The sequence below is a fragment of the Ctenopharyngodon idella genome, chromosome 18 (genome assembly GCF_019924925.1).
Source record: "Ctenopharyngodon idella isolate HZGC_01 chromosome 18, HZGC01, whole genome shotgun sequence".
Lineage (NCBI taxonomy): Eukaryota > Metazoa > Chordata > Actinopteri > Cypriniformes > Xenocyprididae > Ctenopharyngodon > Ctenopharyngodon idella.
The window spans coordinates 4865783-4891941 of NC_067237.1; the positions used below are offsets into that span (position 1 = coordinate 4865783).

General features: G+C 38.2%; 2 protein-coding genes across 5 annotated transcripts; one reads left to right on the plus strand and one right to left on the minus strand.

The window, feature by feature from the left end:
* The first annotated feature begins 2163 nt into the window (after positions 1-2163).
* spred3 (sprouty related EVH1 domain containing 3) lies at positions 2164-11933 on the plus strand. Of its 4 annotated transcripts, XM_051871345.1 has the most exons (7): positions 2164-2385; positions 2525-2884; positions 5648-5813; positions 5954-6122; positions 6377-6438; positions 6905-7066; positions 8758-11933. In XM_051871345.1, exons 2-7 carry the CDS (start codon positions 2778-2780, stop codon positions 9724-9726), a joined length of 1635 nt encoding a protein of 544 aa, XP_051727305.1. In that variant the 5' UTR covers positions 2164-2385; positions 2525-2777; the 3' UTR covers positions 9727-11933. The 4 variants fall into 4 exon arrangements, with proteins under 4 accessions (XP_051727305.1, XP_051727308.1, XP_051727306.1 ...); XM_051871346.1 differs by lacking the exon at positions 2164-2385 and having other exon boundaries at positions 2752-3080; XM_051871348.1 differs by lacking the exons at positions 2164-2385; positions 8758-11933 and having other exon boundaries at positions 2751-3080; positions 6895-7060.
* A 492-nt stretch (positions 11934-12425) lies between these two features.
* dhx34 (DEAH (Asp-Glu-Ala-His) box polypeptide 34) lies at positions 12426-26043 on the minus strand. The gene is made up of 16 exons (XM_051871337.1): positions 24645-26043; positions 23457-23768; positions 23110-23364; positions 22277-22379; positions 21176-21393; positions 20860-21034; positions 20575-20768; positions 19165-19266; positions 18787-19053; positions 17378-17551; positions 16316-16421; positions 16121-16227; positions 15164-15445; positions 14891-15076; positions 13778-13919; positions 12426-12668 (listed from the first exon to the last, which is right to left on the minus strand). Exons 1-16 carry the CDS (start codon positions 25338-25340, stop codon positions 12535-12537), a joined length of 3453 nt encoding a protein of 1150 aa, XP_051727297.1. The 5' UTR covers positions 25341-26043; the 3' UTR covers positions 12426-12534.
* Positions 26044-26159: the final 116 nt, after the last annotated feature.

Genomic DNA, 26159 nt, shown 5'->3' on the forward strand with positions numbered 1-26159 from the left:
TTTTTTTTTTGCACTTTTCTTGCACTTCAGCAGGTTGTCTTTTAAGTGGAGCTGGTACCCAAGCTGGTGTCTTTTTGGTTGTAGACGCAATTTCCCTCAGCTCTTCAGGTACAATGTGTGCTGTCTAATAAAAGATCTGCCCTTGTTAGCACAGACTTTAACCTTTCCTCTCTTGGATCCTGTTGAGGGCCCTTCCTCTCTGTAAGGTTTTAATTTAACAGCATGTTATTGTGAATGCAGCAGCCAACATGTTGGTCTCGGCAACTCCTATATACTGTTCATGATACTGTACAGATTTAAGTATTTTAAGAGGAAAATGGGGTCAGTTGTCACATGGGCTATGTACCATTAACTAAGGTTTTGAGTCAGAAGTCATTCTTCTAGCAATAGTTTTGTATGAAAGGTGAAAACCTGTTTTGAACTATGAGTTATTATCTTTACTGCTGTAAACTAAATTCTAAACCTAATTTAAAGGTATATATCAAGCTGAAAGTGTGTTAAATATATTGATTATTCCTGTGATTTTTGTCCAACAGAAAAAAAATAATAAAAAATAACCTATTGTCCATCTTTTTAGTATTTATGTAAACAGATTTATATGTAAAATTGTATTAGATGGAAAACAGATATATTCAAGATGAATAATTTTGATATTGATAAATTTGATACTTGATGGATTTGATACTTGGAAAATGAAATCAGCATCTCCATAAAGCTTGTCAGCAGAAGGAAGCATGAAGTGCTCTAAAATTTCCTGGTAGATGGCTGCGTTGACTGTGGACTTCAGAAAACACAGTGGACCAACACCAGCAGATGACATGGCAGCCCAAATCATCACTGACTGTGGAAACTTCACACTGGACTTCAAGCAACATGGTTTCTGTGCCTCTCCACTCTTCCTCCAGACTCTGGGACCTTGATTTCCAAATGAAATGCAAAATTTACTTTCATCTGAAAAGAGGACTTTGGACCACTGAGCAACAGTCCAGTTCTTTTTCTCCTTAGCCCAGGTAAGACACTTCTGACGATGTCTTTGGTTCAGAAGTGGCTTAGTACGTGGAATGTGACAGTTGTAGCCCATTTCCTGAAGACGTCTGTGTGTGGTGGCTCTTGATGCACTGACTCCAGCTTCAGTCCACTCCTTTTGAAGCTCTCCTAAGTTCTTAAATCGGCTTCGCCTTACAATCTTCTCAAGCCTGCGGTCATTCCTTTCACTTGTACACATTTTCCTACCACACTTTTTCCTTTCAGTCAACTTTCCATGAATATGCTTTGGCACAGCACTCTGCGAACAGCCAGCTCTTTCAGCAGTGACCCTCTGTGGCTTACCCTCATTGTAGAGGGTCTTGATGATCGTCTTCTGGACAACTGTCAAGTCAGCAGACTTCCACATGACTGCTGTTGGGATTACTGACCTAAACCCAGTATTTATACCCTGAGAATGGTAATTTAATAGAACTTCAAATTAAATATTCTAATAATTTGAGATACTGATTTTTTGATTTTGATGAGCAGCAAGCTATAATCATTAAAATGAAAACAAAAAGTCTGGAAATATTTTACTTTATGTTTAATAAATCTAGAATATATTTAAGTTTTACTTTTTGAATTAAATTACAGAAAAGAAAAAAAACTTTTTCATGATACTAATTTATTGAGATGCACCTGTGTGTATAGGCCTAATGGTCAGGGTCCAAGCCAAATTTCAAAGATTTTTTTTTTCTTTTTTCCAGGAAACCAAGGACTACAGCCCCTTTTTGGAGAACATTGTCAATAAAAAAGCAAAGACAAACTAATATTGTTAATTTTTTTTTAATTGAATGAATATGTACACCCTGGCATTTTTGTGTAAATATGTATATTTTTGCATACGTTGTTCTATTAAGTTCAAAAGAACAACTGTTACAGAAGAATAATAAAGATCAATATTTGTCAGTATGACAGTATGTCGTTTCATTTGAACGATGAAACAAAAACATCAAATCTAGAAATTATAAAAAATTAACTTGACTATTAAACATTCATCATATTTTCTGTTGTTCTTTAGCGACTGTTTTTTTTAACGGTCACATATTTGAATTAAACCGCGCAATTAAATTCGCGCGCAAACATTCATTGTGCAATTGATGATTTTTGACAATGGACTTTTAATATAGCAAACATGTATTATTTAAGCTCTGCCGTGCTGTAGCTTCATGTACTTTATCCAAATAGTTGAAAGGGAGTGAGACGGACTGTTTATTTGAGTAATAAAGGCTCGACGCTGGCGTGGCTGTTTATCAATGGTGGGCTATCAGTGAACATGAATGGGGAGTTGGAGATGAATGGAGACTAGCTGCTGTGAATTCTGTCATGGCGTATAGAGCTGTATGGGAGCTGTCCAAGGTACTGAGGCATTATCAATCGCTGCTCTACACTATATTAACTGAGCTTGTGCACTAATCACTATGTTAATGAAGAGTATTGATTTTTTGCTATGTCTAAACATTTCTCTTTCTAACATTAATAGTCACTCTCTTTTCAGATTTGACAGTGGTGGTGGCTGCTTATGCACATGGCCATTTATAGAGCCATATCGCTCCAAACTGGACCGATGCAGCTCCCACTCGGGGACACTGTGTCCATCCACGAGTATGTTTAATACGAGTGTGTGAGAACTGCTGTAGACAGGTAGAGAGAGAGAGAGAGAAACAGGGAGGGAGTGATTGAGAGAGAGAGAGAGAGAGAGAGAGCGAGAGAGAGAGAGAAGGGAGGGAGGGAACGAGAGAGGGAGGACGATGATGATGCTGCCGGTGGAAAATGGCTGCTGCATCCTCGAGCCCATCCGAAACCATATGAAGGTGGACAGAGAAAGACAAGAAAATGAGAGCAGCGAGCACAAGGAGTGAGTGAAAGAGAGACTGTGTGCGTGCGTATGTGAGCGAGAGTGTGAGAACGCGCGCGCGCGTGTGTGTGTGTATGAGTGTGAGAACGCGCGCGCGCGCGAGTGTGTGTGTTCGGTAAGAAGGGGAATAAAAAAGACGAGAGACCGGGGGGCAGCCAGCTCGAAGCGGCGGGCAACACCGAGCCATGGAGGGCGAGTAAGTCCATGCATTTTTATTTGACCAGAACAGACTGATTGATTTGCAGCACCTCTAATGGACTGTAAGATGCTCACGCGAGACCATCTGATGTTAGATGCTCATAAACACTATTACGCAGCTATGGCTATCAACACTGTACACCATATTCTCCATATACATCCAACATTTGATGAATAACGCCAATGAATGGGCCTTATCTGAAGTGCACTATATAAAACGCCTTCAATGCCGCGTGAAAGACGAATAGGGTGCAGTAAGAGACGGCTTTTTGTCTCGAGGATGATGTGTGTGGAGGCTCCACGTATAACCACCAAATACATCCATGAATTATAAAACGTGTCGTTAAAAAATCGACGAAATATGGCGAGTTTTCTGGCGTCGGGAACACATTGGCGGGATGGAGGCGCAGAGGGATGCTTTTATCAACGCGTCTCGAGTTTCATTATGATTTTTAAAGCCAAACTTTATGAATGAAATGTGATTTTTCTCTCACCCCCCTCCTCCTCTTCATGTCTCCCCCTCCCCCCAGCGCTTCTCTTCTTCTTCTTCTTCTTGTCCATATCCTCCTTTCACCCACTCATCTGCCCATTGAATTTGCTGTGCTGTAGCATATATGTAGTTTTATTCATTCATAAAACAGCGGGATGAACGAATGAGTGCGCGTGAACGCGTGTTGATCGGACGATATGGTGGTGCAATGGCTTATAATAACTGACAGCGTTTAAAATAATACAAATGGGGCTCTGAATCAAAATGGATGTGATTTCATAGCGTTTATTGTAATGGAGCTTGTCGGACTGAAAACCCGCTATGAGGGCCTTTATGGCGAATGGGCGCGTTCATTGATACATCTCAGGGAGGAATATAACTCTTCATCTCCCACCCTCTCCCTCATCATCTCCACACATTTCATTCCCCTCAGGCCATTCATTAATTTACGATTTCTTTCTTTGTGCTACTCCCTCATATTAACATATGGAGCTATTATGTTCCTTGTTGTTTTATATTGGTTTCGTTGTAAATGTAGAATGGCTATATTAAGGACTTTTCTACAGAAATGAGCGATGGCTGTAAACGCTTGTTCCGTGTGCGCGCTGAAAGTGTGATTAGATTTTCCTCGCCCACGTGACCGTCCATTAAAAAAATCGCGCTGTTTCCTCTCATCGTTATAATCGTGCCTCACTGTATATATATATATATATATATATATATATATATATATATTAGAGACTGAATCTATAGTTTATGGAATACACAAAGCACACATGATGTTATGATTTAAGATTATTCATTCCATTTAACACAATAAACCAGTCATCGCCACCACACCACACCATTTTGTCTCAAGAAATCAATCAAAATTCACCTGTATCCCCGTGTCTAGTCAGTACTTACAGCAGCCTACATAACATTAAAGGACGTTTTTTTAATACCACGCATAAAATGACATTTTACCTGATAGATATCACTGAAATGGGTGTCTTGACAAATCACACCTGTCTCTGTCACCGCAAAACTAGTCGGGGGGAGCGGCCCGCCCTTTTTTAGCCAATCAGAAACGATCTCGGCCTGTCAATCCTTAGCAAGTTCGGATTTGATGACATATCTTTGGGGCGGGAGAAGGGGCGTGTCTAATTAGTGGCTAAATCTGGCGGATGTTGTCAAAAGGGGTAAAATCAATTACAGCACCCTAAAAATTGACCCTATTTACTGCACGTTTAATGTATGTTATGGCTCTTATTTTGGAGCACTCATAAGTACAAATTAATTCAAATGTCTTTGTAATGTTTTATAACTTGCTCCACCTCTGAAATGACTTTTCATTTGGACTAACATCATCATGGCGTGGGCAGGGAAAAGAGCCAAACATGTTTCATCCACTCCCCTCCAGTCATGTGTCTGCTGCTAGCTGTGACCATCACACGAACCATATTGTAGTCGAACGATTGCAAGGTGCATTTCCCTCCCAAAACCCTGTTTTTTTTAGCCCCAAACCAACCTGGCTGCAATTGGCTGTCTTGAATTTTTCCATTTCAAGGCATTTCACTAGTCGATTCATTAGTGCATGTTGTTTCTAATAATAAAATGTTTGTCTTTGTAATCTTTTCTTCAAAATGTAACAACTTGCTCATTGTCTGAAACAGCCTTTCTATGATGATGTCCAACCACTTTAACGTCTATACTTTTCATGATCCAATAATCTTCAAATGGATAAAATCCCCACCTTGCCTTTTTTTCCTCGCTGAATATTCTGTTTCACTTGGAAATATGTCCAGAAAGATTACAGACGCAAAATGGGTTATGAACGTCATAATTTTAGTGGATATTTCTGGCCAATAATGTTACTTCCTTTACACATCTTCACACTGTGTCTCTGTAACCCAGTGTCTTTTCTCTATTATTTGTCATTTACCTTTATTTTGAGGGTGTTTTGATATTTTATACTGATGGTTGTATTTTCTTCTTTAATGGCCTTTGTCTCAAAGTCTGTGTTTGTGCGTGTGGGTGTGTGGGTGTTTGTGCTCAGCTGGCTAGTGCACTCACTCCTTTTACTTCCCTAACAGTGTGCGTGTCCGAGCGGTGGTGATGACACGTGACGATTCTAGTGGTGGCTGGGTGCCCCTTGGAGGTGGCGGCCTCAGTCACGTGATCATTTGTAAGGGGCGGAGCTCTGAAGGTCGTGGGCGGAGAGAGTACGTCATACGCGGAGAACGGCTACGCGATCGAGCAGTGAGTGTGTGCGTGTGTGTTCATGCCTGTCTTTGAGTGCACTGATGTTCCCTCAGCCTGACAGTCCCGGTAGTTGTGGTAATTTAGTAGTTGCCGTCACGAGTGGCCCGCAAGTGACCCGCCTCTCTTTCTTCATGTAGCCTGTGCTGGAATGTGCCATTCAAAAGGGTCTGGTCTACAACAAGGTGAACCCCATCTTCCATCACTGGCGTGTGGAGGAGAGGAAGTTTGGTCTGACCTTCCAGAGTCCAGCTGACGCCATCTCCTTCGAGAGGGGGCTTCAAAGTGTCCTTGATAAGCTGGACAGAGGTACAGAGCAGCAAAAGATAGTGAACAGGAAGCTGGATCGAAAGAAATGAATGTAGTTTATATTGAGTATGTGTCAGTCAGTTTTAATGCCTAATAATCCTGTTGTTATGGCCACTAAATGTACCAGTACAGAGAAGACGACGATGCCATGAAAGGATATAGCTAATGTCTAATGTGATCTAGATGATCTCATTTTATTTCTTGAAATGTGTTCATGATCATTTTTTTTTCTCATTTTTAACATTTTCCTGCAGGATCAGACTCGCCATCCTCCTCGACTCCTGAAGAGGGCGACACTGAGGATGATGGTCAAGCAGTGAGTGTTTTTATCACATCAAAGTGCTTCAGAGTATCTGGTTCATCTTTGCGTCTATGTGAGATTTACTTCGTGCCTAGATCCCTGTAAAGACATCATAGGCATTGAAGTCAGTGAAATCAAAATTGACCCTATTTATTTTCTTAATATATGTTCCTGGCCTTATTATGCATGATTTATCATCGGTGCATGTTATAACAAAGAAAACTGTCTTTGTAATCATCAAAATGTAATAAATTGCTGTACCGTTTCCTATCTAAAATCTTGCCAATAATCTCTTTTTGCTCCACCCAGTTTTACATAAAGTCAAAGCAGAATGATTGAATGATTCATTCATAAAAGAAGACAATCCAAACTCCACCAGTCATCTCTACACCTTTACACCGTATTCCTCCATCTTGTGTACATCCTGTTGGCTTTAGCATTAGGTGGTTCTGCATGTTTGATGACTTGCAGTCTGTCTCAGTCTCATACAGGGAGTGAGTCGTCGTCCAACAGCAGAAAAGAGATGCTGCCCAAACCCATTACCATTGTGACCAGCGAGTCCTCCTCCACCTGTTTTGTGCGCTCCACAGAGGAGTTTGCGTATGGGACAAGTCACGCTGTCACGACACAGACCCCGGCCCAGGTAAAGGATTCACAACTTAATTCCAGTTGATTCCAGTATATCAGTCAACTCCGTTTCCACTAGGGGTGTAATGGTACACAAAAATGAAAGTTCGGTACATACCTCAGTATTGAAGTCACGGTTCGGTATGGGTTCGGTACAGCAGGGTGAGAAAACTAAATAAAAAAATAAAAAATATATAATCATCAACATTCAAATAATAATAATAATAAATTTATGTAAACATGTAAATTACACATAAGACAGTTTTTGCATTAACTTCTATGTCTAATTATAAAATTACGTTTCTCCAATTCATTGTTGAAATATAATCATTTACACAGTGGCTGTCATAATTTGTTTTCATGACGGATTTATTTGAACATATATTAAATAATTAAGACATCACTAACAGGTTAAGTAAAATATAATTAATATATAAGCTAATATAATGCATATATTTAGCGAAAGAGTTCATTTCTCTTGCGAACTAACAAGCTGTGGACACTGAATGGCATTTCTGAGGTAAATGTAATACTACGTGACATTGTTTACAAGCTGTTTTATTGACGTCTAATCACACTGATTTAGTGATTACACGAGATATAGTTGAACTGTATCTTTCAACATACCTTCATATGTTCATTCATGTTCATTTTGTAACAAGTAGTGAAGAGGAAGGGATGATCGCGTTCATTCGCGCTCCGCGCTGCCGCTGGAACTGAGGCGCTTATACAGCGTCTATTTTGCCACATCAAAAAGCGTCAAAACGGCATCTGTTGTTTGAATTTCGTGATAAAATCGACAGAATATGAAAGATGACTCTTTGTTTCTTATCGAATGTAACAAAACAGAGACCTTATTGCGATTATTGGTGGTTAATGCTTGTTAAAAGTGGTTAGGCTACAATGCATTACCGCGCGCGCCCCCTTCTGGATTGGAATGTGAATCGCCTGTGACTGACTGAACTGTATTCATCGTCTAACTGCAGGAACCGAACTGTACGGTACTGTTACACCCCTAGTTTCCACCAAAAATCGAGTTTAAACACACACGCCAAGTTCTTAGAAATGTACTTTTTGTATTAATGTCGATTTCCTGGGTTTAAAAAAAAACTTTATACCAATTTCGAAAAAAGGTGTATATTTAATGACTCTAGAAATGTCATGGGGTGCAACCGTCAATATAAAGTAATAATATTTTAATACATGTAAATGTGCTCATCATAATAATTATTTACAAAAATGCTTTAAAATATGTTTTCATATAAATATATATTTTATATTTTTCAGATAATATATATATATATATTTTTGAAATATCATTAATTAATAATTCATAAATAGTATGTTTGTAGGAAGTCACACCACATGAAATATTACAATTTGTTTTACTTTTCAAAACAGTTTTACTTTTTTTTTTTTTGTATGTTGGTTGCACCACATTATATTTTGGTCACACCACATGACTTTGATTGTTGGACAAAAGCAGTGAGGCATCAAATAAGATACCAGGACAGTTGTATCACCCCTACATTGGCTATAATATCAAAATTTAATTCAGAAATGAAAAACTTGTTTATCAGCGAACTGGTGTATTTGAGTCACTGTATGAATGAACAGCATTTTTATTCTATTTTAGAATAAATGAATAGATCCATACAAAAAAAAAGTGTCATGTCACATTTAGTCCTCACTCTTCTCTCACCGCAGATCCACACCCGACCTGCCCAGCACCAGCTCACCCAAGTTACAGCCGTGTTGAACCCTCCGGCACCCCCTCCGCCACCTCCGGCTCCCCCGACTCCCCCCACAGCACCTCCTCCCGCATCTCCCCTCTCTCCACTCTCGCCCACCATCTCCCTGCTGGAGGAAGGGGACCTCCGCAGCCTGGACCCCTGCAAGGACCTGTGGGGTACGCGCGGCTATGAGGACTACCGGCGCGCCGGTGCTACACGGACCAAGGTGGGCGGGCTGACGGGGGGCGTGGTGGTGAGCGGCAGCCAGGACAAGTCAGAGCTTTGCGTGGTGCGCTTCGAGAAAGAACTGGCCGGCGTGGGCACCACAGGCTGTGAGGTCACCGTCATGCTGGACACCAAAGGCTCTCAGTGCAACTCTTCGCCCACCTGCATGCCCAACGCCGTGCCGGGGGTGCCGTCGGCCAGCGGCTCCCCGCAGGAGACGGGCAAAGGCTCGCCCTCTCCCTGCTGCATCCACACCTCGCTCGCCACGCCCCGCTCTCGGACTCGCAAGCGAGGGGGCGGCGGAGGGGAAGCCATCTCCCCTGACGACGACAGCTCCTGCCCACAGGGCTCCTCCTCCTGCTCGTCGCGCTGCGTGTACTGCCGCTCCGTCTTCAGCGCCTCCGAGAACGGACGGGGCCGCTGCCGGGACGCTCCGGACCCGGCGCTACACTGCCTGCGCCAGTGGACGTGCGTGTGGTGTGCGGAGAGCCTGCTCTACCACTGCATGTCGGACTCCGAGGGCGAGTTCTGGGAGCCGTGCTCGTGCGAGGACTCGATGGGTGGCCGGCCGCACCCGCTGTGCTGCGCCCGCTGGATGGCGCTGCTGGCGCTGTCTCTTTTCGTGCCCTGCATGTGCTGCTACCTGCCCCTGCACGCATGCCTGCGCTGTGGGGAGAGATGCGGTTGCTGCGGAGGAAAGCACAAGGCCGTGCGATGAGGCCTGACCGGGGGGAGGGCGCGTGGGCGGGGCTTATTGTGACGGGGACGGGAGCACAAAGATGACGAACGGTCGTAGAGCCAGATCTCCTACATAAACCTTCACGATAATATCCCCTCGCCCCCACCAAGGCCGTCTGCTGCATTCCGCTCTTTCTATTCTCTGCTCGGACCCTTCACGCTCGTACCGGCGGTGGGTGCATGGGTTCGGGGAGATCGCTCTCTGATTTGCTGGTCGTTGGGGTCAGGGGTCGTCTCCGGGAGGTGGGGAGTGAATGGGGATCAGTGACGTGTAAACAATTGTTAGTTTTCTTTTCTCTTGGGTTCTGTTTTTTTTTTTTTTTTTTTTTTTTTAATTTAGGGAGAAAATATGAGATGAAAAAATGTTTATAGCTAATGTTCTCAGACCTTTTTTTTTTTGAGTATCTTATTTTACTTGAACAACTGAAAGATATTTTTTTGCAATTGATTTAACAAATACACTCCCCTTGTACCTCTAAGTTACTGAGTTTTACCTCAATGTCCAGAGGAGAGTAAGGCAGATAGAGAAAGAGACTTATTTTGGGGACTGTGTGCTGTGGTGAGGTTTTGTATATGGTCTTTGCGGTAGGTTTTTCACACACGTTCGGCCAGAACTTATTTGTGAAGGAGAACATTTTGATGTTGTACCACATTTAGTTGTTCGAGAACAGGGAACGTGAACGGTCTGATCGAGGGCAGTTTCACCAAAACCACCACTTTCACCACATAAGGACACATACATGCTCATTCTTCTGTTAAGAGTATAGTTGTGTTTAACTTGCCAACAACTGAGAATGTTGCCTATATTTAAAGGATAGACCAAAAAAAGTGGAGAGATAATCTAGACCTGAATCTGCCGAACATTTGCACAGCAAATGTAAACCGAGGCCTTGAAACGTAGTTGTACATGCCACCAAAAATACAGTGCAAATGAGTTATTAGTCAGAAGGAGAGAATAAAAGAGACTGTTGTGTGTGACACAACACTTTAACTTGATCTGTTAGTATGGCAACAAGAGAAGTACTCAATCATTAACTATAATGGGTTATACTGCACCTCACATGTCCTAACCAGAGCAACAAAGCGACAGGACATTTTGTCTGAGGAGTTGTGCCGGTTAGCCCCGCCCACAGTAAAATCCCATTGGTCCAAAAACATCAAATGTGTTCTGATTGGATGTGATTGTTTTACAGTATATTTTCATTTTCACTGTGGACTTGACACTAAAAAAAACTTGTTGCCTGGTTAAAGCACATTTTTAAAGTGAAAAATATACAGAATTTAGACCAATCAGTTCAAACACTGACTGGCATAACAGTTTGGACCTCAAAGTGTTAAGAAACATTGCTTTAAATTATCTCAAAGCTGCTATTTCAACTCCCCTAAACTTGTCTTACCTCGCTGCTAGTCATGAGGAGTGAATCAGACACAGCCCTGTAGTCAGTTCTGGACGATGCCTAAATTATAATATCAGTGATGGAGAAGAACTAATGTCCAACTCCCAAGAGGTTTCTCCAAGTTACGTAGGAATCAGTGTTGTATTAACTGCTCATTAGAGTCACTTTAAAAGAAAAGATTTTTTTTTTTTTTTTTTTTAAAGCAGTATGAACTACTGCACCATTCAATCTACAAACATGCATTGTATATCACTGTCCATTCGGACTCATTTCAGTCCATTTTCAAAGACGTGAAACATTCTCTTGCACTCACACTCACTCACTCACTCACTCACTCTTTATGGGCAGAAGTAGTAGAGAAACACAAAAAGACCCAAAAATAGCACTGGAAAAAGAGAACTTTGAGAGATGAGACCACCCTTGAGGGCCCTAGTCATACATCCTATTAATAAATGTGCCTTTTAATTTATTTAACCAATAACCTATAATTTCTAAGTAACGATGTACCTAAATACTCATTTTCTTTTTCGGGTTGTTTATTTCTGCCAATGTGCATATTTTAATATGTATGTGTCTATTAGTTTGAAAAGTAATCAATGGAAAATATTACCTGTTTATATATTTATTGAGATATTTATTCTAATTCTTTATTTATTTATTTTTGGAGACGGGTTTTTATTTTCTGTGCTGTCTTACTTCTCTGACTTTGTGCCAATTTGCTGCTTTGAGGTGTTACATATCGTGGGTTTGTATCATTAATTAAACCCTAACTCTATATTTTAATGAAAAATTTGCACTCTGAATTGTGTTTACATGTGTCTATGTGCATTAGTATACTAATACTGGGAAGGCATAATACAGCATTCACTCATAACCACAATATCAGTGTGGTGTATTAGAGCACAAGACAGCAATAGTGCATCATGCTCCATTCAAATGTCCACTTGGAATAGGACGGATTTCATGAGTAAATGTCCAGGTCATATTTTGCCCCAAAATCAAAAGAAAGAAATTATATTCTGCATAAAGAAAACTAGGACTATCGATAGAATATTTTCACGACAATTATAAATTAAAAAAAAAAAAAAAAAAAAAAAAAAAAAATGCTTGAAATAGGAGAAAATTCCTGACAGTTGTGTCTGATATTCATCCAATAATCACTGTGGCCACTATGTGGAGCCAATTTTCACCACGCACATCCTTGATTGTCCACAAGGGGCCGCATCAGTCAGTGTAATGCAATTCCAAGTACACTCAATTAAAAACAAGTAGAAGAATTACATCAGTAGAGTTTTCACATTTATTTTAAAAATGTAATGGAGAGATTATAAAGACAGGAGCTGGATGGACAGAGAAGGTCCTGAAGTCTGAGCACGTGCCCATGTGTGAGCTCAGGACAGGTGCTGGCGCTTGTGTTTTAGGATCTCAGTTGAGGTGAGAGTTAGGTCTTTATTACAGATATCACAGTGATAGAGCCTGGTCAGAGCAGATGAAGACGATGAGGACGCGTTTACACTTTCAGGCTCTGTGAAAACAGAACAAGCATTTACTGTTTAGAACTGATTAGTGATATTGCATAAAATACTAAAATTAATGATGAAAATATTATTGCTAAGACATGTAGACACGTAGACACACACACAGACACATACATATTTATACATACATATATATTTATACATACATATATATATATATATATATATATATATATATAGAGAGAGAGAGAGAGAGAGAGAGAGAGATATAAATAATATTTTATATTTAGTATCAGTAATATTTTAATATAATATTTTTAATTAGTTTTTATTTTAAAGTTTTAGTAATTTTGTCATTTTTGTTGTTTTAAATATGTCTTGTTTTTATTCATTTTAATTTTAGTTTTAGTTATGTATATAAGTTTAATTATTTTTACATTTTATTTTATTTCAGATAATGCTTAGTTTATTTCAAGTAATGAAAATATTTCTTATGGTTTGTGGTTAACACAAGTTCAAGATATTTTCAGTTTATTCTACATAAAATACATCAGTGAAACACCCTTGTGACTTTTTACTTGTCTTGAAAAAGGCGGTCGCTAAAAAGTGTCTAAATGGGAATACAGAGATTATAAACGTCATTAAACGTCATCAGCTGAACAGGTAAACTCATCTACTCACTAGTCTGCTTTTACAGCCTCATTGTGTTTAAAATCATCTCTTGCAGAGTATTCTAACTCCAACTTAGAGGAAAAAAATAAAGACTGAAAGAGGCTTAATGGTTTTCAGAAGCTTAATGGTTGTGATGTTGAAGTCATGTGACCATGGTGTAGTTATAGCTTACGTTTAGCTTTTTATTTCTGCCGATTGTATTTAGGCTTCAAAATTCATAAAAGTTGTTAGTTTGTGAAGATTATCATGATGAACAAAACGTGTAAGATTCATAAAACTTTGTTGGTCACAGAGCTTATTTTCTGCAATAATCCAAAAGCCAATAGAAGAATCCTATTGCATTTTTGTCGAGGGAACCAGAGTGATGCGAACATCAGCTCTCTATAGTAACACATCTAAGTCTTTACAGTGAAAGAATGAACCACAAAAGCTGGTTTATGAGATGAAATGATTCATAAGCAAGATTCTGCTTCCTGCTGCTCACCTTCCTCAGGCTGCTGCTCCTCTGGTGGCCTGCAGGTGACCTCATGTTGCATGCGCTCCAAGGGCGTCAGGGGCATATAAAGGTCACAGTGAGGGCAGCTCCAAAAAGTGCGTAAACATTCACTGTACAGGTCCTTAGAGTCCTACATGACACATTAAAAACATAGGAAGTGGCGGCGTTAAAGGACTGCAAGAAAGAAAAGGCTTTTGAACACATTCTTTCCACACTTTCAGGAAGTATGGAAGCTTGTTTCTGCCATGAAATAAAAAAATAAAAAAGGTAAATGCAACTTACAATTTAAGTTTTTTCTCACAATTGTGAGTATATATCTCACAACTACAAATTAAAAATTTGTAATTGCAAGTTTACATATCTCAATTCTTACTTTTTTTCAGAGTTTACATCTCACAATTTTGAATTCAGACTTTTCTCTGAATTCTGAGTTTCCATCTTTTCTCGGAATTCTGAGTTTACATCTCGCAATTTTGACTTTTCTGAGAATTCTGAGTTTACATCTCGCAATTTTGAATTCTGACTTTTCTCGGAATTCTAAATTTACATCTCACAATTTTGACATTTCTCGAAATTCTGAGTTTACATCTTTTCTTGGAATTCTGAGTTTCCATCTCGCAATTTTGAATTCTGACATTTCTCGGAATTCTAAATTTACATCTCACAATTCTGACATTTCTCGGAATTCTGAGTTTACATCTTTTCTTGGAATTCTGAGTTTACATCTCGCAATTTTGAATTCTGACTTTTCTCGGAATTCTAAATTTACATCTCACAATTTTGACCTTTCTAGGAAATCTGAGTTTACATCTCACAATTTTGACTTTTCTAGGAATTCTGAGTTTACATCTCACAATTTTTTTTGTTTGTGCCATGGATTAAAAAAATAAAAAAGATAACTGCAAGTTTTATAGTTTATATCTTTTATATTTTATACCTCACAATTCTGAGTTTATATTTCGCAATTCTTTATTTCTCAGAATTGCAAGAAAAAAGTCTGAATTGTGAAATATAAACTCACAATTCATTGCGAGGAAAGATATTGTGAGATAAAGTCGAAACTACCTTTTTTAATAAACTTCCATAGGAAAGAGCACTTACACAGAGACAGTTATAAGTGAAGTAGCTGCACACTCGCAGGCCTCCTTTAATGGGATCTGGCTCCGCCTTCATGCCAGGGAACAGAGAGCTGAGAACTGAAGCGGAAGACAGATCTGGATCCTGCTGGGGTCCGATGTACAGGTTCTGAGACTGCAGCCCTGTCAGACGCCTCAGACTGTAACTAACCTATGAGAGAAAGTCATTACCATGTGACTCCATGTGTGTTTGACCTAGATTAATAACACAGATCTATTATTATGTTTGCCTCGCTACCTCAGTATACAGCAGAAACCGCACAAGTCCCTCACAGAGCTTTTCCAGTTCTCTACGGGAAACTTTGGGCCCACTCAGCCCGAGTCCAGCAGAGCTACCCGGGCCGCCCTGTCCGAGCTGAGCCTGAAGCAGCCTCTCCCATTCACCCCGCAGAGTGAGGGCAGAGGAGATCACCTTCAGGGCCGTGTCTCCGTCAGTCAAGCCCAGCTCGAGCCAGCCGTCCACCACCACCCGCGAGCAGTCCGCATTAGTGTCCACAGAGTTGGCCACCAGCAGCAGGGCCTATAGGAGAAAGGTCAACGACAAAGAGTGTCCAAGATAAAGGAAAAGAAAAAAACTAATATAATATCATTCATTATTAATTCATAAATATCATTCATTTTGAGGGGAGTGACACCACATGACATTGTACAAACTTTACTAACCTTGCCTTGTCATAAAAAGATCAAATTATCTGATATTTTAATGGATATATTGACTTTGGCACACAGTCATGAGGGTCTGCAGGGGTCCTCTCTATGATATCATTTTCCTATTTGCATAATTACTTTAGTGAATCAGGTGTTAAAAAATGTATGTAACTTGTGATTTCCGTGCATTTCTTGGTTTAAATGGCAAATAAGTAAAATATAAAATTCTATCCAACATTGTTTTGCAATGTGGAAGTAAGCTACATATTTTCTGTGAATGTGTAACTAGGAGAATAACATTGCAGTAAATGGTAAAACTATTTGTGCTGCAAACCAGTTCGTTTACGATTACGATAATAATTAAGAGTAATACAACAACAAATACTACTTTGCAATATCAAGCAGTATAACGGACTGTTTTAGTACAGGTAAAATAAGTGGAAGCAGATGAGACTGGAAGCATGTTCAAGTTACAAATGACCACGTCCACTCTTATGTTAAAAATAAGGTAGAAATAATGGTTAGTTTTCTCTCAGCGTTCACTGACCTGTAGGGCTGGGATCCGCACACAGTTAGAGACGTAAGGTTTGTTTGTTTCTAGCAGAGTAACAAAAGCCAGTAATTGATGCCTACTGCTCTGCCCTTTATCAGCACCTACAGAGAGAGAATGTAAGAGTGCAACAGTGAAATACAGGAAAGTGTCGGTCATGATACCTGCTTTATTGCAAAAAGGAGTGTGTACCAAACTCGCTGGACTCATGCTCGGGGACATGCAGAACCTCAGGGTCACTGGCAAACACGCTGGTTGGGTGGATCACAACACCTTGTTTATTACGTGTGTGGAACACCTAACACACACACACACACAAAAACATTAACTGTCCAAAGTTGGCTGATATTACTGTGCATATTAAAGTGCCACTATTATGCTCTTTTAAAGGCTCCTAATTTTGTTTGGAGGTCTCTAACAATACATTTACATGCATCCCAAACACAGGTCAAAAAACACTTTAGTTTTCTCATAATAAATGCAGCATCTGAAATGGTTCGATAAAGGATTCAGTCTCTCTAAACCCCTCTGTTCTGAGAGCTTACTCTGCTCTGATTGGACAGATGGCCCAGTCTGTTGTGATTGGTCTGCTCTGCTCTGATTGGTTCTTCTCCACCTGTTTTTGTCTGACCCTGCTGACCCAATGAGCATTTTGCTGTCCATTGGTCATGCCTTAACTTTGCAATTTCTAGTATTGCATTAGTATAGCATCCTTCTCATGGGCATTTAATAATTTTTGACTTTTCAGTCTGAGTTAAATCTCTTTTTTGGCTCATTTTATCTGTAAAAGAAAACCTGCCTAATAATTTATGAACAATTATATATCACTTATGATTAAATACAAAATTGTTAGTAATTATTAAGATTGATGTGGTTTGGAATTGGTAAAATGTGCTTGGAAAAATAATATGATCAGAAAATCAACTTGTCTAATAATTCTGCACACGGTGTGCAGTGTTTGAGGGCGAGTCAAAGTAGACATTGTTTGAAGACCATAGGCTGACATTATGCAAATCTGTTACACACCTACAGTATGTAGTTTCAAGCAGGAAGTCAGAAGACTGAAGACTCGCTTCAGGCAGTTCAGAAACAGTTCTTTCTTTAAGAAGACAATAACTCCATTTGTCGTGAACTTTGATCTTTGAAACTTTGTAGACCTTTTACATTCACAAACAGCTATATTATATGCTACATGAAAGGTAACATCCAAAAAAAAGCATAATAGGGGCACTTTAATGTGTATTTAGCTGTTACCTGCTCAGAGTCTTTGCGGTTTGCGTTGTGCTCATCTGGCATGGCGAGCTGTGGGTAAAGCCCCCGGCACAGCACCAGTTTGAGCAGAGACTGCTGCCGTGACGACAGATCTGCACTGGCATATGCAGCTTCCTGTAGCTCATTAACATTGTGACGTAACTTGAACTTGACTTCCTATAAGAGCCAGACAACCAATAAGGATAGAAAGGGTACAGTTGTAAAGTGTAAGTCATATTTCACCTCAAAATCTGAAGATAAAAAAACACAAGAATAAAATAATGCTTATTTTTAATTCCAAGATTAAGCCTTGTGACATTATTTAAACACATTTTCCAAATTTTGTCATTACTGTAATGTGAAGCATTGTTATTTTATTGTCATTGATATATTATTATAGTTTTTAATTAATATTTTGAATTCGTTTTATCATTTCATGTTCATTTTAGTTAAAGTTTTAGTAATTTTTTTGGGTGTTTTGTCATTTTTAATAGTTTTTAGCAATTTTTACTTCAGTTTTAGTTTTAATTATTTTAGTACATAAAGTAAACTAAATTAAAATGAGAAATGTTGCCTTGGCAACTAGCTGAAATAAAATAAGTTTGAGTTTTATATTATTAATATTATTACAAGTAACGAAAATGTTTTTATGGTTTTAGTTTTAGTTTAACCCTGATGTAAAAAAAAAAAATTCCAATCTTATTACAGTAGTGAAATATTTACCATTCAAATGTCATCACTGGTAATCAAAGCTGCATTTATTTGATCAAAAATACAGTAAAAAGTAAAATTATATAAATATATATATATATATATAAATTATATATATATATATATATTCAGAAACCTTGAACATTTCATTCATTAATACAGTTTATTTACTATTAGTTTAAAAAAATGGTAAGAAAAAATCTTAATCTTATCTTAATTATGTCAGGTAACACTTATGCAAAACATGGTCAGGTCAAAGTGTCTGAATAATTTTTGGTTCCAAATTTTTATCAATTTTACTGGTAGTCCACTGTATGAAGAATTTTTGGGTATAATATGTCACAGTTTACTTTATTTTGCTATCCTCACTTACATAAATGAACTATAGTGTCCTGCACCTGCTAGTAAAAATATATCAAAAATATAAAAAATGTCTGAATAATTTTCGGTTTGACTATATATATAATTTTTTATAATTTTTATGTATTTTTTCTAAAGAACAGCATTTATTTGAAACAGAAATCTTTTGTAACATTATAAACGTCTTTACCATCACTTTTAATTAATTTAATGCATCGTTCCCTAAACGTTTGAACAGTAGTGTACATTAATTACTTTAAAAATTAATAAACTATGGAATCTAGATTAGCGCTCTTCTTTCTTTTCCCCACATGCTTTAAAATCAGAATCATCTGAGGCACCTGAATGTCCACAGTCTGTTCAGCACCATCTTTTCTCTTCTTGCTTGAGCTCGCTCCCTCCCCATCAGATCCAGACGAGGCGTCTCCCTCCAGCCCTTCCTCCAGGCGGAGAACTTTCCTCTTGGTGTTCTCCTGGAGCTCATGCTCGCGTTTCATCTGGTGGAGCTTTTGCCTCTCTGTAAGTCTCTCTCTGCGCCGGGCTCGGTCCTGCGGTTCCGTCCTGTGGCCCGTATTATCCTCCAGCAGACCATGAGTCCGCAGCAGCTCCTGTACGGAACCGGATGACACAATTAAGAACGGTCACATGGGCAAACGCAGCTGCAGCTGTAGCTGTTAGAAAGTCATGGAGGAATGCATAGATATCAAGCTGCTGCTGACTTTAAACTGTCGTCTGAGGTTGACCATCTCGTAAAGCCTCTGTTCCTCCAGTCCTCTCCTTCTGCACCACTTTCTGGAGCCACTTCCTCTGTCTGCTTTTACCTGTTGATATTGGATATATATTAGCCAATATGAATCATTTCTCCTTTTTTTTTTTTTTTACATTCAGAGCACCTTTGATGTCATCTAATGCTCACTTAAAGTTAATCTTTCAAAACAGTAACAATTTAATAACACTGTTAAATGTAACCTTTACAAATATCAAAATGTATATACATTTTTATGCTGTACATGATATCATAACATAATTATTGATCATATAACAGAAATTATCATCTGCTTATCAAACATCATTCACAATAATGAATGCTGTCTAAGAAGCTTTTGTATATAATGCATTATAAAAGTAGGGAGCAACAGGACTAAAGTGTAGAACCACATTTTTGCCATGAAATTAAAAAATAATGTCATTATGACTTTTTATATCACAGTTCTGACTTTATTTCTTGTAATTCCAATATTATATATTATATATAATATAACTATGACTTTCATTCATTCTCAGAATTGCGAGTTTATAACACACAATTCTGGCTTTCTTTCTTGCAATTCCGAGTTTATCTCTGGCAATTTTGATTTAACATCTAGCAACTATTACTTTTTTCTCAGAATTGTGAGTTTATATCTCGCAATTCAGACTATCTTTCTCAGAAGTGAGAGTTTATAACACATTCTGACTTTAATTCTCGCAATTCTGCCTTAATATCGCACAATTTTTGAGTAAACATCTCGCAATTATTACTTTTTTTCTCAGAATTGTGAGTTAATATCTCGCAATTTTTTAGTTAACATCTCGCAACTCTGACTATCTTTCTCAGAATTGTGAGTTTATAACACATTCAGACTTTATTTCTTGCAATTTTAGGTTAACATCTCACAACTTTGACATTTTGATTTTATATCTTGCAATTTGGACTTTCTTTCACAAATCACACAACTCTGGCTTTATTTCTTGCAATTCTGAGTTCATATCCCACAATTTTGAGTTAACAAAATGTTCTCCTTTTAAGCGGCGCATAATGTCATGGACTGTCTGTATCATGAAATGCATATTTCCTTCAAGAAATGTTTAGGTACATTCCTTTTCGTATTAATATTAATGCACAAAATCAAATAATACCTTCACAAATGGAATATTTTATTCACAAAATGCATTCTGAAATAGTGTTCCTTCTTTAAATATACTTCATTTGTATTGAATATAGATATAACAATGTAATTATTGTACAAAAAAATTGTAAAGAAGTTTTTGTTATATATATGAAAATCATGTCAGGTTCAGTCTTGTAATGCTCATGCAGGTTTCCAACACTAATACACAATTAAACAGGCAAAAAGGCCAAGACTGACCTGCACCCAGGCATTAAAGGTGTTCATCAGTGTAAAGGGGTCGCCCTGGTTGCTGTTGAGGGGCTGGCGAGCAGTGGAGCAGTCAGGGTTGTGCTGAGCACTCCGCAGAAATGGAGATTGGACACTCAGCGCAGCGGCAACCGTCAGCACCGGCTCCACCAGTTTGAAGACGGAACCCAAAACCAACATTTTTCCTGGACAAACACAAGTAGGAGCATTTATAATGCCAATAATACCTTCGCAAGCTCAACTAACTACACAAAACTGCTGTTAAGGGTTCTTTACCAATGACCACGTCCACAGGCAGTTGAGCCAGCAGCCTGCCAATGGAGGTGAGCTCCCCGTGTTCATCTAGCGCCCCCTGTTCTCTCAGATATGTCACTGCGGTCTGAATGCTGGAGGCAGGAGGAGGGTCTATGAAGGCAAAAGTGCGAGGGTCACCCAGACCCATGCTCATCATCTGCACAAACACATTTACAATATGCTTTAGTCCAGCGTCTCTCTGAATTATTATAATTATCTGAGACCAATACGCCCCTTGACAAAAATTATGAGGTTACTTCAATTAAAAAAAAGCATTGTTTTCATGATGTGAGAGCACCTGTAGGATGAGGGAGTCCAGCGCCACCCTGTGGATCTCAGGAACAGGATACGAGGCAAAGGCGTCGTAATCAGATTCAGAGTAGAGTCGGTAACAGACTCCCGGCCCTGTTCTGCCTGCGCGGCCTTTCCTCTGTTCAGAGCTGGCCCTGCTGATCCAGAACTCCTGCAGTCTCTGCATCTTGGCCTTTGGGTCAAAACTCATTTCTTTCACTTTTCCTGTTATAAAACATCAAAGAGAAAAAAAGACATTTTTGGAAAGGGCAATTATGTAAAAAATTGATGGCAGCATCAATAAAATTTTATTGATTTAATTTTAATTTTAAATAAAATACTTTTTTGTCCTAAAACTCTAAAATCTTAGAATGAATGAAACTTGTAAATTACTAAATATTTTAAAAACAGAAAAATTAGGGTCTCATAAAATTTTATTGATTTAATTTATATTTTAAATAAAATACTTTTTGCCCTAAAACTCAAAAATCATGAAATTTTAAATATTAAATATTTTAAAATTATTAAATATTTTAAAAACAGAGAAAATAGCGTCTCATAAAATTTCATAGATTTAATTTAAATTTAAAATATTTTTTTTTGTCCTAAAACTCTAAAATCAAAATAAAAACTTGAAAATGAGTAAATATTTTAAAAACAGAGAAAATAGGGTCTTATAAAATTATTTTGATTTAAAAACATAAAAAATAGGGTCTCATAAAATGTTTTTCATTTAATTTAAATTTTAAATAAAATACTTTGTCCTAAAACTCTAATATCATAAAATAAATGACACTTGTAAATTACTAAATATTTTAAAAACAGAGAAAAAAATGTCTCATAAAATGTTTTTCATTTAACTTAAATTTTAAATAAAATATTTTTTGTCTTAAAACTCTAAAATCATAAAATGAATGAAACTTGAAAATAAGTCATTATTTTAAAAACATAGACAATAGGGTCTCTTAAATGTTATAGATTGATTGTAAATTTTAAAGAAAATATATTTGTCCTAAAACGCTAAAATCATAAAATGAATGAAACTTGATTAAATATTTTAAAAACATAGAAAACAGGAAAACATTAGTACAGCTTCTAAATGAATTACCTGAATCAACGACAAAGCGAACTCCATCTATAGTAACCGAGGTCTCAGCAATATTGGTAGAAATGATACATTTTCTCACCCCCGGTGGTGCAATGTCAAACACCTGAAGGTCAAAGTTCACACATCGAGAAATTACTTCAAGCTAATACACTGACTTTTTTTTTTAATATACACTACCATTAAAAACTTTGTGGTATGTTTGGGGTATGTTTTAAAAAAAAAAGTCTTATGCTCACCAAGGCTGCATTTATTTGAGCAAAAATACAGAAAAAAGTATTAATATTATTACAATCTAAAATAATTGTTTTGTATATAAATATACTTTAAAATGTAATTCATTCCTGTGATGGTAAAGATTTTCAGCATCATAACTCCAGTCTTCAGTGTCACTTTCATTCTAATATGTTGATTTGCTGTTCAAGAAACATTTATTATTATTATTATTATTATTATTAATAATGTTGAAAACAGCAACAGTGCTGCTTCATATTTTTGTGAAAACCATGATACATTTATTTTATTTTCAGCATACTTTGATAAATAGAAAGTTCAAAAGAATATCATTTATTTAAAACAGATTTTTTTAGGTAACATTATAAATGTTTTTACTGTCACTTTTGATCAACTTAATGGGTCCATGCTGAATAAAACTATTACTTTATACTGACCCCAAACTTTTGAATGGTAGTGTATAACCAAATAAATAGACAAGTCATTTTGCCACTAATAAAAAAAGGAGAAAAAGCAGTCACTGTTTTATAGCTTATAATAAAAAAACGCATAAAGATCATGCTGAATGACTGAGTGTTCGGTCTGCTCTCGTGCAGATGTACCTTATCCTGCTGAGCCAGTGAGAGCGTGCTGTGCAGAGGGAGGACGATCCAGCGCTGCGTGTGTGTGGCGTACGCCTGGCAGGCCTCCTGGATGGTGGAAATCTCGGCCACTCCGCTGAGGAACAGCAGCAGGTCGCCTCTCTCCTCCGGTGGGTACCGCTGGTCAATTCCCTGCAGCACACGCAGGTACGGCCGCGGGTCCAGTTTCTCAGAGCGGGACGCCTGCTCTTCTGGAGGAATGGGCTGGTAGATCACCTACAGCACACGAGAAACTTACACTGTAATCAATTTACAAAAACACACGTATTAAAACACTACTGTAAGAGTAAGGAGCGCTGAGAGCTCACCTGAATGGGGAAGAGTCTGCCTGGCACCTGCAGAACTGGCGCGTCGTTGAAGTATCTGGAGAAGAGTTTGATGTTGATGGTGGCCGACATGAGGACCAGCCGCAGGTCTGTGCGCAGGGGCAGAAGGGAACGCAGCACTCCCAGCAGGAAATCACAGTGCAGGTGTCTCTCATGCACCTCGTCCACGATCAGCACCTGGTACTGGCCCAGGGAAGCGTCCTGCTGGATCTGCCGGAGCAGGAGACCTTCGGTCATGAACAGGAGTTTGGTAGCTGTGGTGCGGCTGGTCTCAAAGCGGATCTGGTACCCAACCTGAAGAGGGAACATACAAGACAAAAAAAAATGTTTTCCAACCCATTTTCAAGAGTTTTCTCTGCTATGATTCTTTAACTCACGCCGTTCGCATTTTGTATCGATTTTCTTGCTTCTTAGGTTTTGAAAGTTATATATATATATATATATATATATATATTAGTATTGTTAATAGTAATAAATATTATGTTATATAAATAATCATTGACAGAATCAAAATACAAAGAAATTGAAGTAGTTAATATATACATATATTTTATTATATATGTATATTAAATACTTCAATTTCTTTGTATTGTGATTCTGTCAATGATTATTTATATAACATAACTATTATTATTACTATTAATACTAATATATATATACATATATATATATATATATATATATATTAGTTCTATATTTTAATAGTACCATATACTGTATATACATATATATATATATATTATAGTAAAAATATTAAATTAATATTATTTGCTTTTAATTTCTTTATTAACAATTATAAACCCATCGTATATGTGTGTGTATACAGTATATACACTCACTCACACACACACCAATGTGATTATAATAAGCCCATAGCTAATGCCAGTGTTTCAGCTAGTCTGCCATTATTAATTACTCATAAAGGAAATTATATGCAAAAGGAAAACTGTTTAAGAACCTAAAAAATGCATTAATTTGGATTACAGTTATGCACAATTTCATCCCTTACTCTCATTTCCATAATGCCAAAAGAAACTATAATTTATTTTATTACAGCTTTTATTATTTTCTTCTACAGTTTTTACGACTGAAATGATAATATTTCTCTGGAAATATTTCTAAAAATTGTTTATTTGTTGTGAAAGTATATGTTGCGAAACATCTTTGTACCTTGGAGCCGTACTGGTTGAGACTCTCGAAGCTGACTCTCTTGGCCAGTGAAATGCAGGCGATGCGGCGCGGTTGAGTACAGGCGATGTGGTCGAACCCTGAAGCCATCAGATACTGGGGAACCTGTGTGGACTTTCCACATCCCGTGTCTCCAGCCACCACCACCACAGGATGAGTCCTCACCAGCTCCACTATCCTGTCTCGGTACTGGAAGATGGGGAGGCTCTTCTGCTCCCTCCTTAACTTGGAAAGCTTGTTGAAGCTCTGCTTCTGGTTGAAATCGAGGAAATGGAGAAGGGCAAGACGGCAGTCTGTGATCTCCTGCCTGCCGGGACCCGAGGTCTCCCTGCGCCTCCTATGCTCAGATCCTCCCAGGCGCTCCTCTATGTCTTTTGAGCACACTGAGATGTTGATCCTGTATCTGGCATCATAGTCCTTTGGAAGCCCCAGATCCATAGATCCAGACTTCTTCTTGGATTTTCCCTCATGTGATTCCTGCCTGCTGGATTTGGGTGCTGACATCTCTTTCTTGGTTTTGAATCTCTGGAAGCGCTCGAAGAAAGTCCAGAACTCCTTGTGTTCAGTACTGCCCGTCTGGATGTAGTCACGCTGGCGGAAAAACACCTCGTCCAGCTGGGCTCGACATTGAGGACTGTCCCAGTCCCAGCTCTGTCTCTTCTCTCGCTCATGGGACATTTTTAATGTTAGTGTAAACTAAACTTCCACTTTTCAGCAGGCTTTTCAACTATTCAAATACTCATACATTATTCTATTAATTTGACATTATCATTTATAATTTTTGTCGTGTTTTCCCCCCTCAGATATTGTGAAGCACCCATGTTGGTTGCTTTTTTGTACGCTTCTGAAAAACGCAGCAACACCGGAGCGATAACTTGAAGGGACCGTTTCTGGGTCCGTCTGTGTTTACAGTCCGGATACTGCGAAGTGCTAGTACATAGTTCCTACACAGCATGTGTGTTGAATAATGCAGTGTCGATTTTAAAACCAATTTTTCTATATGTATATAATTATAAATGCAGTTTTATGATCTCATAGTATTTGGAAGACTGCAAGATTAGATCACACCGCATGCACATTAAAATAATCTGGGGGAAAACATAAAGGTCATGAAATTAAGAAAATTAAGAAATGGTGGACAGTTGCAGTTTCTGCATTTAAAGTATGTTAAAAGTGTATATAAAAGCATGTGTGTGTATGACAAATTTGTCCATTCATGGGTTGTTTAGTAGTTTGCTGTTAAAGGGATAGTTCACCCCAAAATGAAAATTCTGTCATCATTTACTCACCCTGTTGTTGTTCCAAACCCATAAGACTTTCGTTCATCTTCGAAATACAAATTAAGATATTTTAAATGAAATCTGAGAGATTTCTGTCCCTCCATTAACAGCTACGCAACTACCGCTTTGACGCTTCAAAAAGTTCATTAAGAGGTCATAAAACTAATCCATATGAATTGAGTTGTTTAGTCCAAATTTTCTGAAGAGACTCAATCAC